The sequence below is a fragment of the Strix aluco genome, chromosome 2, assembly GCF_031877795.1.
Source record: "Strix aluco isolate bStrAlu1 chromosome 2, bStrAlu1.hap1, whole genome shotgun sequence".
Classification (NCBI taxonomy): Eukaryota; Metazoa; Chordata; class Aves; order Strigiformes; family Strigidae; genus Strix; species Strix aluco.
In genome coordinates, this window is record NC_133932.1 from 136434688 (window position 1) to 136448707 (window position 14020).

General features: G+C 50.2%; 2 protein-coding genes across 5 annotated transcripts; one reads left to right on the forward strand and one right to left on the reverse strand.

Annotated features, from left to right (window-relative positions):
• The first annotated feature begins 2730 nt into the window (after positions 1 to 2730).
• On the forward strand, positions 2731 to 11240 carry MRPL48 (mitochondrial ribosomal protein L48). The gene is made up of 8 exons (XM_074816536.1): positions 2731 to 3031; positions 4140 to 4192; positions 4531 to 4568; positions 5552 to 5637; positions 6401 to 6573; positions 8197 to 8299; positions 9411 to 9500; positions 10979 to 11240. Exons 1-8 carry the CDS (start codon positions 2804 to 2806, stop codon positions 11051 to 11053), a joined length of 846 nt encoding a protein of 281 aa, XP_074672637.1. The 5' UTR covers positions 2731 to 2803; the 3' UTR covers positions 11054 to 11240.
• Positions 11241 to 12734: 1494 nt separating this feature from the next.
• On the reverse strand, positions 12735 to 13994 carry COA4 (cytochrome c oxidase assembly factor 4 homolog). 4 transcript variants are annotated; one of them, XM_074816540.1, is made up of 2 exons: positions 13942 to 13994; positions 12735 to 13228 (listed from the first exon to the last, which is right to left on the reverse strand). In XM_074816540.1, the coding sequence occupies exon 2, from the start codon at positions 13166 to 13168 to the stop codon at positions 12899 to 12901; it is 270 nt and encodes an 89-aa protein (XP_074672641.1). In that variant the 5' UTR covers positions 13169 to 13228; positions 13942 to 13994; the 3' UTR covers positions 12735 to 12898. The 4 variants fall into 4 exon arrangements, with proteins under 4 accessions (XP_074672641.1, XP_074672638.1, XP_074672639.1 ...); XM_074816537.1 differs by having other exon boundaries at positions 13918 to 13974; XM_074816538.1 differs by lacking the exon at positions 13942 to 13994 and adding an exon at positions 13823 to 13920.
• Positions 13995 to 14020: the final 26 nt, after the last annotated feature.

A 14020-nucleotide genomic window follows, 5' to 3' on the forward strand; every position in this document is an offset into this window, starting at 1 on the left:
AAGGAGTGTTTTGGGTTTCTGCGGCTGAGGGAGAAAGCCACAAAGCAACACCTTGGCTTCTTTTTCTAAATGTCACAAAAAGGCAGGTTGTGCTCCTGCAAACAGGGATTCAGTTACCTGGCTGTGAAACGATTCATTAGTCAAAGAAAGGCATAGCGAGGACGGGCGGCTGGGAGCTGAAGCTGAGGCACATTCAAATTGGAAAGAAGGTCCACGTTTTTAACAGAGAGGGTGCTCAGCCGCCAGAACAAGCTGCCAAGAGCAGCGCTATCTTTGTATCCAGGGAAAATCAAGAGCAGGAGCCTTTATGAGAAAGATGCTTTCATCAAAACAGGCGTGATCTGCTTCCATACAGCTGTAAGTCGGTGGAAATCTATAGGCTGCAATGTGCAGGAGACCAAATTACATCATTTAACAGTCCCTTTGGGCCTTAAAATATATCCATCTATGATAGATGTTGGAGAAACTCCGCACTGAAGAGATGGACTTGTTTTTCTCTGAGACGTGGGGGCCCAGTGATGGTCATTGGGAGGGGGATTCCTGCAGTATATTTAGCAGTGACTACTGTACCCCAAACTCAGTCTGGGGCAATGCTTCCTCCTCAGTCACGTTTTGTGGGTGGCCAAAAGATGAGTCCCCATCAGGGGCAGAGGGAATTAAGGGGTGTAGCCCCAGCATTTGAGGTCATGGAACAAAGGTTCATAATGAGCATGACCTGCTCTTAATTGCAGAGCCCGTCACAGCCTCCCCCCACAAATGCAGGACCAGCCAGTCCCCCTCCAGTCACAACAGCCCCTCCTCAAGCATGGAATTTCCTCCAGGGCTTCAAAAGTAGGAGAATCCCAGCTTTCCTGGAATGGGAATGCCGGTCTTAACCCAGCTCAGTGCTCCTTGCTTGAAGCACCCTGGAGTTATCAAACAAGTGTCGCTGCCAGGGTGGCCCTGCCTGGGGCTCACGAGGTGAGATCAAAGGGCAGTACAACATCCATTCCACGTGGGCAGTTTTGTCATGTCCTGGGAGTGCCACGAAAACTCAGCTCAGAGCTGGGAGGCCGTGTCCTTGCAAAACACGGTGGAGAGAGCAAAGGTGGCGCAGATCCTCTCTGCTTCCTCCATACGTTGAGGGGGTGGAGGAGACAGCACAGCCCTGTGCATGGCACAGAGCCTGCCTGAGCCCTTCTTTCAGACAAACCTTGTCCTCTCATGTTCCTTCTCTCCCCTCCATGCACCAGCCTGCAATGGGGATGAACATCTGGGGTGTCAGGCGTATGTCGCAAGCGCTAGGCACTCAGAAATGCAGGACAGGGCCTGGCAGTGTGGATCATGAAGCAGGAATCAAATGCACGAGTCTGGTCTGCAGCTGAGGAGACTTGCCACATCAATGAACACTGATGAACTGGAGAGAGAAAGTCCATCATGAGCCCTGACAGCTCCAGCCAAAAGCAATTGGAGCAGCGATCAGTCAGCGGAGCTAGAAATCCTGACCTGAAATCAAGCTGCTGCCCACATGGACAGCTCTAAGATGGGAGCTCAGGGAAGTAGGCAGGAGTATCTGCGACACACGAAGGGGGAAACTGGGGCCAGGCAGGAGAGAAGGGAGTGGGGAAAAGCCTAGGAGAAATGAAGGTTTGTATTGGAGATGGCCTGGTGAAGGAGGGTGGGAGAAACTGGAGGGGACAGTTTGCAACAGGATGGGGTTTCCAGAGCCAACTCCTGACTGCCAGGTTTGGGGGGCACAGGGCCATGCAGCACCCACCTCCTCCCACCTGGTCTTCCAAGTAGACCCCCTTGCCCACCTCCTCTCCCACTGGGAAACATACGCTGCGAATCAGGGAGGTCCCCGTCAGTCCATCCTTCCTAGTCTTCCCACTTTAAAATTTAAGGAAGTGCCTCCAGGCAGCCACTGGGATCAAAGCGGTGGCAAGGCTGGATTCACTCTGCCCTTAGAGGGAGAAGCCTACTGCTGAAAGAGGAGTTTATCTTTGCTTTCCCCACAAGCTGAAGGCACGCCTGCCGTGGGGCCTGGACACCTCATGCTGACACACTCCATTTTGAAGGCCTGTGGTGGCCTGTCAGTGTGGACACAGCCAACCCTGGACCATTACATGGCTGCTGACTACAGGGCAAGGTCCAGCCCTGCCTCTGCAACCATAAAAGAAAAAATTCTTTGCAGTTCTTATGCCAGGTGGCAGAGACAAACCAGTCAGGTTCATACCAAATCCTCTGTCGCTGCTTACCCAGGCCGGCCCTAGGTTCCCTCATACCCCACAGAGCCTGTCTCCAAGATGGAGCAGGGGCCTGCTGAGCCCCCACTGGGTCCTTGCCTCCATCCCACAGCCAGCAGGGACAAGGTGAGCTGGCTGAGGGTTCATAAAGGCAGATCACCACGCTCTGAAGCCCGCTCGGCGCCGGGCGCCCTCCATCCCCGCTCCGCCTCACAGTGCTCCGGCACCGCACTGACATGGCCGCCGCAAGGCGGGGGCCGGCAGGCCACACTCAACATGGCCGCCGCACCACGCTGGGGCGGGGCCCGACAGACGCATCCCTACGCGGATATCATTCCAGCCAGGCCACACTCAAGATGGCCGCCGCGCCTCGATGGACGCAGCGAAAGACCAATCAATATGCGGGGAGCGGGAGGAGGGCGGACCGCGGCTAGCAGGTTCCGTGGTGCTGGGCGCAGGGTTGGGTACGCCGCGCAGCCGTTGCCACGTCGCGCCGCTCCGGGGGGCGGCCCCGGTGTGGCGGGGGTGCGGCAGGGACGAGCTGTCCGCCATTACCGCCCCAGCCCACCCTCTCCTTCATGAGACCGGGGTCCTGCGAGCACCGGCGGCGGAGGGTTGTCCAAAAATTGTCGTCGTCCCCCCGCCCCACCCCCACCCCCCCCCCCCCCGCGGGAGGCGGAACGCGGGGCGGGAGCCGCGGGCCGTGGGGACCTGGGTGGGGAAGCACCGAGGCGCGGCGGGGGGACGCTTTGAGCGACGGACGCGGCTCCGTCCGAGGCGCAGGGATGAGCGCGGCGCTGCCGAAGGTACCGGCGGGCCGCGACAGGCTGTGAGGGACACGGGGCCCGGCTCCGGTACCGGGGGAGGAGGAGGGAGGGACACAGGCCCGGCCGCGGGGGAGGGGAGGGTCAGGCCCAGCCCTGCTACTGGGGAGCGTCAGGCCCGGCCCGGCACTGGGACTAGACTGGGGGGACACAGGCCTGGCCCCTGAGTTAGTGCTCTTTTGTGTACCTTTTGGCCTCAAGCTGCGCCAGGGCAGGGTCAGACTGGCTCTTAGGAAGGATTTCTTTGCAGAAGGGGTTGTTGGGCGTTGGAATGGGCTGCCCAGGGCAGGGGGGGAGTCCCCATCCCTGGAGGGGTTGAAGAGTCGGGCTGACCCAGCGCTGAGGGATCTGGTGGAGTTGGGATCTGTCAGTGCTGGGTTAACGGTTGGACTGGAGGATCTTCAAGGTCTTTTCCAACCTCGATGATTCTGGGATTCTGTGGACCAGGGGCAGAGACCGCTCCCCCCCTGCTCTCAGGCATACAGGGATCACCTCAGGGATACAAGGTCCGCTACAGCCCCCCCACCCTGTCCCTGCCTTCGGAGACTGGCAAATCCCTGGTCCTCCCTTGTCCTTCTGGTCACTCTCTAGGTAAATTTAATAATTGTCTCCCCACCCTGGCTGGAATGCTCCTGCCTGGCAAGGGTTGTGGTGACAGCAAAGCTCTTCGCTTTATGCTGCCTTGGTGATGGATGAGCTGTGTTTTCCTCATCCGTGTGGAGCTGGAACAAGCAGGAGGGTTGTTAACGTGACTGTTGTAACCTGGAGGCGGTGGGATGGTGTGAGGGATGACTATGATCTGTAACCGAGGGAAGGAGACCCTCCAACTTGTTGGATCCTGAAGCAAAGTGAGGGGGTGCATGAGAAGGTTACTGCAGTCATCTTCCTCCTCCCTCATCTCTTTCCTCTGTGTTACGGTGGTATTCTGGGGAGTGATAGTGGCTGGAGGCTGTGAAGAGATTGGGAGGGGTATTGGTACATTCAGAAGGTCTCAGGTGTGGTTTTGATGGCTGTATTCTGGCAAGCACTGGTGAAAAGTTGCTGAGTATCTGCCACGCTGTTTCATTTTGTCTGTGGTGGCTCATTGCAGGTGCTGTGCTTGAAGAAGGGAGCGTTGCTAAAGCAGGTGTTTGTGCTCAGCAGGTGAGTGGTCTGAAATCAAACTCAGTAAGTAAAACACAGTATAAGACATTAAAAACACTTGGTCATTTCTACTGACAGTGTCAGAAAACATATGTGACAAAAAAAGGTCCTTTTTGCCGAGGAAAATCTTTTAATTGTGGAGGGAAGACTTTTAGCTGATGTTTGGGAGCTGAAAGGGCTGTAGCATGTGAAGAAGAGAAAGTCTCTTTGCTAGTGGGATCTATCAGTGTCTGAGAGACTTGGGGCGTGAGCCTTTGTTCAAGGACATTGGCCAGAGATGTTGTGTTTCCACAGGTGGGTGAAATCAGAGCTTTTAATCCTTATCTTGTTTCCTACAGAGCAGCAACACCCAGAGAAAGCTGTCTGTGTGCTGCAGGTAAGGCCTCTTATTAATCCAATGCAAGACAAAACTTTATTTACCCAAAATAAATATTACACATTTAAGTGTGTCTCCTTTTGATTTTGATTTTTTTTTTTTTTAGCCAGTTTTGGCCTGGTTAAATAACCTGAGCAGATGTTCTTCCACTTCCATACCTTTTTTTTTTTCCTAACCTTTTCTTCTGTTTCCCTGTTCTTGGCTAAAGCAGGTGGTACTAGTCACGGTGTTACGCTGTGGAGTGACACCAGCCAGATGCTATTCACTGTATTCCTGCCCAGGAACTGACTTAAGCTCCCGTGAGGTCCCACTTGAACATTTATTTAGCTGGTGGAGTCTGCTGTCACAATTTAAAATAGAATTTGATTTTGATGTGGAGGCAAAGTGTAAGCAAGTGGCTTAGATCCTTGGTGTTCCGTTTCTCTTTGCTGTTCTGAGCTCCATTTATTAAAATGAGGGCTATTGAAGGTTTCATTTTACCCTGGAGAACGAAATACAAATAAAAGCTGATGCCATTTTGATTTGGCTTCCTGGCACATGAATATTTGAACAGCACTGGATTTAAAATTAAGTGGGGCTCAGATCCATCATAGTAGCATCACTACTGTCGCATAAGAGGAGACAGATGTAACATTTCATCAGTACCCTCACCATCCACTGGTCCTGACAAGTCTGTCTTTTTTTTGTTGTTGTTGTTGTTTGCCTGAGAATTCACCTGGGAAATGAGTCACTTTTAATCTCTTCCTTCCTTATTTGTTGCTCACCGTAACCAACAGTGAATTGTAACAGGCTTGCTGTGATGCACAGGCTGCCTGCGTGGGGCAGAGATCAGCTGAAGCCTTAGCCTGCCTTTGCCTTCTGTCAAAGAACCAAGGACAAATTCTTACCCCCAGTGTGGATTTTGGGCTCTCAAAGCACCCGTGTTTGTTTAAAGAAGGGCTGTCATTCAGCTGGAAACATGTTTGCTCTGCTTTGATTTTAAGGTGGTGCACTCTTGAGTTGCCACAGGCACTACAGATCCCGTCCTACGCATGGTATTGGGAGGTTTCAATACCTGCTCCCAAAGGAGGTAGGCATAAGAACTCCCCTCCTGTGCTTGCTTTCAGCTGACCCATCTTTTCACAGTCCCATTTCAATGTTGGTATTATTAATTCCGTGGCTGATGAATCATATTAAAAAGGAATCATCTAATGGTTTACTGCTACTTTTCTCAGTAGAGAGTGTTATGTCACATGAAGTACCCACTCGCAACACTGCATAAATACATTTTTTTTGTCCAGTACATTCTTGTTTAAGTTAACGAGTAGTTTGGGGAGGGAGGGATCTCTTCCTGATGCTGAATTTAACACCCCAGCTTCAAATTATTGCAGAATATTGTGAGCAGGTCTTATTTACATTTAAACTTTTTATATTCCCAGAAATCTGGAAAAACGACAATTTTCATGGAAGGAGGAAACAATAACTCATCTAGACAGCTGCCTCGAAGGCAGCAACTGAAATAAAAAGCAGTTTGTTTTCTACTCCTTGGTTTCTTGCAGAAATTAATCATGGTATGCACGTATTTTCTGTGTGACTTCTGTGGTGCTGCCATCCAAGAACTGAACTGCTCAACTTGAGAACATCTGTTAAGATAATGTCATCCCAGTTTTGTAGTCAGGGAAAGTGAGCACAGATGGGCTGTGAGATGTCTGACATAGTTCAGCAAACCTTTGTTAGAACAGAGTACCCTAGCATGGTCTCCTGGGTGGGCAAGAGTTAAATGTTTTTTTTATTTCCAGCTTTCTTCAAAACAGATAGGCTTTCTATTTTTCTTTTTTTTTTTTTTAATACAGGCTCCAAAGAAGAAAAAGGATAAAGTACAGATGAAAGAGATAAATGTTGGGACTGAATATGAATATGGAGATGTCAACATCTACATGACTTCCTATGATATGTGTCTTGTGGAGCATTTTGCTCAGTATGTGCATAAACTCTGCAACCGACTCTCCGTTAAAGTGAATGAAAGGTACGAGAAGCACAGCTCTGTGTTTGTCATCCCTTGCAGTCGCGTTGTGTTAGGCCATGTGAGGCTCGTAGATGATGATACCTTGCAGACAAGGGCGCCATTTAATCTTGTTGATAGATTCCCACTTGTAAATCCAAACCTGTCATCTGCCTGGTGTTCTCTTTTTGTGTGTCTGTATGGTTTTGGATGCTTTATTTGTATAAGGAAGGCTGAAATGGAGTTGTTCAGGCACCGATTGAACAGATCTCAAGGGAAAAAGTAGCCTTTACTTTTCATTCCTTTGAGAAAAAGGCTTAAGCCCGTGGGTGCTGAGCCTGGGAATGTAGGCTTAAGTATTGCTGACTTTTGCTGCTGTTTTTTCTTTATAGTGTTTCATCCAGGCTCTGTGCTTATATTTTGCAGTAAGCAAGTGATCCCAATTACACAAACTAGAATGAGCTTGAGAAACCCCTGAAGACTGTGGGAGAGCTACCCGCTACTTTAGTTTAGTAGTAGAGGATGCTTCAGTTGCACACTAGATCTCTGAAGCAGGTAGCATCCCTGATAGCAGCTTTGCTGTTTTTAATGATTCTGAGGAACGTGATACAGCTCCTTCATGCCTGCGGTGCACCCAAGGAGCTGTACTCACTGGGAGAAGCTCTGCGTTGTAAGGAAGTAAAAACACTTAGTGGTAATTCTCTGAAGTGTGTATCTTTAGCTGTACCTCTGAGTATAAACACTGGCTCCTTCTCATGCCGATTAAACCTATTGGTCATCCACTTTGCTGAACTGTCAGCCGTGGATCTGAAATCCCGTGTCTGTAGATCAGTCGCTTGTAGTCTCTCTGTGATGTCTTTTGCACCAAACAGCACTAAAAACTGACATGTCGGTGACTGGTAGGTGTTTGTTTCGAGAATGATGCCCGGCGACGCTAAGAAATTACACTAGTGTCAGCAGCGCTGCGCTGGAAAGCGTTCGCAGAGAAATCCCACAGCCTAAGACTATTGATGGCACTTTCCGTGGAAAGCGTTACTGCCTTGTATCATACTTGTGCCCTCTGAGGTTGGACGTGGTGTACAGAAAGAAATTATTTGCCCTTTAAGAGCAAAAATTGTAGGGTAAAATGTGGGCAGTTGGATGTAGCCTGTTGTTATTGATACTGTGCAAATGGAGATGGGGAGGCTGAAGTCTCTGGAGTAATGCTAACCAGAGAGCAGAAGCTGATCCAGTGCTGATCATAATCCTGTTAAATTCAGAGGTGAAAATAACATCTTTTGAGTGGTGCGTTGCCGCAGTGGTTTCTAGCTCTGTTCCCGATGAACAGATTACAAAATAAGTCAGAACTGTTGCTTTAAAGCTCTCCTTCAACTAAAAGGAAGTTAAAAGTTCTCTTCTCGGGCTGGTGTTCGTAGCTGAAACAGGTTTTTGCTGGCAGTAGTGCTGCAAGCTTCTCCCTTATCTCTTTCCAGTAAAACACCCGGCTCCTGCCAGTGCTTGATTTGCAAGATACATTGTTTGCATAATTAATTTCTCATGAAAAGTTAATCTCCTTCCACATTCTCTGCTGCTGGAGGTTGATTCATTCCTGTAAAGTAGCGCAAATCTATCCTCCCTGTCCTAAGCACTGACCTGTGGTTCCTGCAGCTACGCGATGCCCACCAAAACCAACGAAGTGCAGCTCTTGGAAGAGCGAGGTTCCAAACTGCAGCTGGATGCCGTCCTCACTACCCATCAGAGGGTTGTCCAGGTATGAGCTGGCGTTTGCTGATAGTGCTGCAGCTCTTGTGCAGCACCTGCTATCTCAGGCTCTCAAAACCCCTTAACGATTGGAGTTTAGTCCCTTGAACAAATGAAGGGCGTGATTTGGGTGTAAATTGTAGCACAAAGAAGTCTAATTAGATTTCATGCTAAAGGTTACTCACAAAAGAGCAGCAGAGGAGGAGTTCCTGGATTCTGTATTTCAGCCAGAGGATTTATTACCTGTTTTATGCAGAATACTTGATACAAGGGGTAGAAAAGTCACATTTAAGGATCAATGATTGGATGAACTTGATGAAATTTAAAAATACTGTTAGTATCAGGGCCAGCTTCAAAAGCATACAACTGACTGAGGTAAACAGGTATTTCTCCTAAGTGACTCTTCCCTATTTTATAGCGTGTTCCCTTGCTATATGCTAAACTTCTGCTGAATTACATTTTAAACCTAGAGGTGGACATTTCCACTGGAGAGAGCTGATGTGCGGTTGACGCTGGGGCTTGCAGGTTTGCCATGGCAGCCTTTGTGTTAGTCTGACCTGAATTACAGAATCACAGAATCGTCTAGGTTGGAAAAGACCTTGAAGATCATCCAGTCCAACCATTGACCTAACATTGACAGTTCCCAACTCCACCAGATCCCTCAGCGCTGGGTCAGCCCGACTCTTCAACCCCTCCAGGGATGGGGACTCCCCCCCTGCCCTGGGCAGCCCATTCCAACGCCCAACAACCCCTTCTGCAAAGAAATCCTTCCTAAGAGCCAGTCTGACCCTGCCCTGGCGCAGCTTGAGGCCATTCCCTCTCGTCCTATCACTTATTACTTGGTTAAATTAAGATCTTTGTGCATGATTAAGTCCCTTTACATGCAGGAGAGAGTGCAGGCAAGGACGGGAAGCACGGTCTTCATAGAGAAGAGCTGAAACGAGAGCTTTGGGCCATGCTGTGTGCGAGAGGTGTGCGCACGAAGCAGAGCATGCTTCTCTAATGAAGTCGTTGAGTGCCACAGGCTCCTACTGAAATAGACTCTTCCTGTGCCATTAGTATGACGAGTCCATTTCGTACGTGGTGTTCTGCTCCTGCAGCACTTTTATTTCTTCTTTCAGATCAGCGGTTTGAGTTCAACATTTGCTCCGATACTCCTGGAAATTATTCAGAATAATCAACCTGAAGGGGTCCATCTGTTAGTGAAAGAGGTATGTTTAATTTTACCAATACCTTTGCATTTAGGAAGCAGATATGACGCGTGACATGACTTTGCTTTGAAAATACACATCGGGGCCTGAGGGTACTGTCTACTCTAGATTTAGGGATGCCTGGGGTCTCCTGGAACCAGGCCCTCACTTGGTCTATGAAAAAATATTACCTCTAATTCTTGATAAGCATTTCATCTTCTGTTTAGCCTTGTGTAACTAGTGCCACAGAAGTTATGTTGCCAGCCAGTCCTACAGATCTGTAGGAGATGGCAGGTTGCAAGTTGCTTTCCTTTGCTGCTGCAGATCCCCTGCAAATCAGAAGGGAATGGTTTCCTTCAGCAGCGCTTCACTGCCTCATATCTGGGAATCAGCAGAAACTCCATGAAACAGTTGGTAGCAAAGCTGAGCAAAACCCAAATGCTGTGCCCTATTTTGATGGAATTTGCTCTGGAAGGGGTTCAGCTTATTTCCTGCAGAAAGGTCCAACAGTTTTCTCAGCACTGAGGACTTCAGGACAGAACCAGGCATAAGGAGATATTTAAACTTTTGTCATTTTACATTCAGACAAAACCATCCCAGGAGGCCCTTTTTATTCAGAGACTAAAAGACTTTTGTGGCTGGAAAGGGAAGGCAGCATGCTAAATTCAAACATGAAAACACAGTTGGCTTCTTTAAGTGGCCTTTGAAGAATGTTTAGTTATCACCAGCTCTGCAAAACCAGAAGGAATACAGGAGAAGGTCTCTTGAGTCCAGTAATCTTCTCTGCTTTGGTCACAGTCCCGTCTCTGCCTTAGGGCTGCCATTTCTCTTTTTTTTTTTTTTTTTTTTTTAAATTTTGGCTGATGGCTTTGTCTCTGGAGGGAGAACTGTGACATTGTGCCGTTTGCAGAGTCATTGCAGTCTGATGCAGGAAGCCCAGGGGAGAGACCCAAGCTGGCTTCATACGACTGGCAGTGCAGAAGAGAGATTAAAGCTTTGGGATGCTCTTGCAAAGTTCTGGAGAAGGTGGCAGGTCTGAGGACAGGAAATGCTACGGTGATAGGCAGTGGCAGAGTTGGAGGCATCCAGTTGACTTCTTAAGCACAGTGCTGTTGCTTGTTCTTCCAAAAGCAGTTAGCCAGGTGAGGAGCAGCCTACAAGGCTGAATTTCAGAGTAGCCTGTGCAGTGGTTGCCACACTCTCTTCCTGCTAGAAGCTTTCTTCCCTCTGTGATTCACCCCCAGAAGCTGCTCCTGTTGGAGGCTGGATGTAGGCGAGGAGGACGGAGCTCTGCCACCAGCCTCCAGGTTGAGCTGCCCACAAAATCCTACCCTGGGGTGGCTTTCCACTGAGGCTTCCCACTCCCTGGGTTCATTGGGCATTTAAGTCTTTCGTTTTACCACTCCTAAGCGATTCTCTTCAGGAGAGGGTTTTAATTTGTCTTGATTTCAAGAGGTGATTGATTTGCTGGGACTTTTTTTTTCCCCCTCCCTCCACAGCACACAGAAGCTGATTTCAAGAGCCGATTAAAGTCTCGACCAGAACTTGAAGAGCTGTTAGCGCAGATGAACTGAGCTGAGGAAGAACGCTCCATCCATTTCAGAGCCACCCCCAGGGAATCGAGGCTTCTCCTCCATGGCTGCTCAAGCCTCCAGGTGACTTTGCGAGCACTGTACTGATAATTTGGTGAAGAGGAAGAAAATTTCCACTGTTGTCGAGCAGCTTGTCTTAATAAAGATAAATACATGGGTTTATAGGTGACTGATTTGTACTGTGAGTGAACCCAATGAAATGTGGGTTTACTGTTCTCAATTCTTCCTTTTTTTTGTTTTTTTCCCCTGCATGTTTTGTTTTGGTATGTGAGGATTTCTGCAAGTTTCAGTCTGCAGAAATCTCTGCAAGCTAATAATGCTGTTCTGCAACTCTCCCAGATGCTATTGATGTGGAAGTGACCGTCCTGCTCCTTTCTTCAGCTGAAGGCTGGAGCAGTACTTTGATTTAAGCAGCTCTCCAAGAATAGAGCTTCACCAACATGTATGAAGCCTCAGAGGTCTCGGAGGGTTGGGGGTGATCGTCCCCAAGCAGCTGAACAACTGCTGCTTGACAGAAAAAAGCCTCAGAAGGCAGAGGCAGAAAGGTTGGAGCTGTGTCAGGCAGTGTATGCAGAATTTCTCCTTAATTTCTGATTTGCCTGTCAAGTCACAAAGGATAAACATTCCCCTGGATCCCTGAAATCAATTTCTGACAACAGCCATTTGGAAAGGGAGAAATTACTTGTGCCTCAAAGGGACAAATCTCAAAAGTGCAAAGTGGTTTGAGGAATTTCCCAGGATGGTGCCAGATGCTTTTCCTAGGACTGCTGCTTTTTTTGAGGGATGTGGGACCAAGGATGTCCCAAAATTTATCTGAGCTGCTCAGCCACTTACCGCCATCCTGCAAACCCCTGAGTCTGGGGGAACTGTGTTGGGTGCACAGAGGGGTGCTGGGTTGAATGGGTTATAGCACCTGGGTTTTTGCTTCAATCCCATTATTTGAAATTCTGAGATTGGGTGCACGCAGCTGTTTTTATTTAGGCTGGAGCTGAGATGACACCTGATCCCACCATCCCATTATAAACTATAACAAAATCTGAGCCTTGGTTTGATGGGTGCTAAGAAGAGGTTCTGTTCATGCCCAAAACCTGGTTTATTTGTTGGTGGTTTTTTTTCTTCCTTTCTAAGCTCCAGCTCTTTAAAAAAGGGAGAAAAACTCATTAGCACTCTCCCCCAAATTGGGCCTGCTGGATATTCACTCGTGGTCCCATGCTGGTTGTGAGTTTTGGCTCCCCAGCACCCACCTCCCTGGGAAACAGCCTGGAATGTTTCCCCCTGGCAAAAGCCACGGGCGCCCTTCCCTTTCCAGCCTACAAAAAACAATGTTATTTTCTTTTTCAGAGCTTATTTACTCAGAGGAGTATCCCACTCTGGAAGAGCCTTTTTTTCCCCCCATCCCTAATGCACCTGGGGCTTCCCAGGAGATAATTCCCCCCCAAAATCCTGTCCCAGGGGACATGACGTTATCACTGCTGTGAAAAGCCTCGGGATGGTGCAGGGAAGGACATGGAGTGGAAATCCACAGCAGGGCTGTTGTGGAGCTGAGACCCAGCCTGGGTGTCATGAATGCTCCTGGTTTGGGACATTTTGGGCTGGAAATCACCCCACAACTGTCCCCTCCAAGCTCCCAGTTATCCCCAGCGGTGGAGATGGAGACAAGCGCTTTAGCCAGGGCAACAAACGTCACCAGATTTAATTTCCCAATGATGTAGCATGGATTTACCCAGCGTCTCCACCCACTTCAATAAAAAAACACCACAAAAAAAGGGTCAAAGGGCACAACTACCCCATTCCTGCGGGGCTGGGAGTGGGGGTTCCCTGGTGATTTCAGTCCCCGGCGGGTGAGGGATTGGCTTGGTGTGAGCCAGACGCCTGGTGCGGCTCCTGGGCACGCTGCCGCCGGGCCATGCACTCGCCGAAAGCCCGGACCTGGGCTTGGCAGTGCCGCCAGTCCTGCCACGCCGCCATGCACTCCTGCAGCTCCCGGTGCTGTGCCGCGCAGCCCGTCCGCGAGATCATGGCATCCAGCGGGTCCTCGACCTCCTCATCATCTTCCTCCAGTGATGGACGGCTCCAGGCGTGGCCGGGTCTCGCCATCGCTGAGCCACGCTGGAGGGAGGTGGCAGGCGGTGGGGTGCTGCTGGTCCCTTGAGAGCTCTATTTGGGTCACAGAATCGTCTTAGGTTGGAAAAGACCTTGAAGATCATCCAGTCCAACCATCAACCCAACATTAACAGTTCCCAACTACACCAGATCCCTCAGCGCTTTTTTTATCCCTCAGCGCCCCCTTTTCTGGGGGCATCTCCCAGGGTGCTCAACACCCTCTGTACCCCCCTGTCACACCCCTATGGGTGCCCCCATATGCTCCATGCACCCCCAGGAGGAGCTCAGCCCCCCTCTCATGCAGCCCCCACACCTCCATGGGTGCCCAGAACTCTCCCATGCATCCTCCTATGGGTGCTCAGCACCTCCCTCAAGCACCTCACCCCCACCCATGGGTGTCCAGCACCCCCCTAACTCATACTGCTCATTCCCTCCATGGGTTCCCAGCACCCTCCGTGCTCCTTCCATGGGTGTTCAGCACCTCCCCACGCATCTCAGCACCACCCATGGGTGCCCAGCACCCTCCCAACTCCCCGCACCCTCCTATGTGCCCACCCCCCCACACACTCTCCCATGGGTGCCTATCTCCCCTATAGGTGCCCAACACCCCTTATGCTCCTCCCAACAGGCGCCCAGCACCTTCCATACCCCTCCCACAGGTGCTCAGCATCTCCCTCATACATCTCGCCAGCACCCTCCATGCCCTCCCGACGCCGAGCCGGGCCACCCCCCGCCCCCCATACCAGCCCAGCAGCGTAGCGCGACACCTTTAAGGCTGGCGTCGGAGCAGGCACTGCCGGGGCGGGGCGTTGCGGCAGGAGCGCTCTCTCATTGGAGGACGCCTTC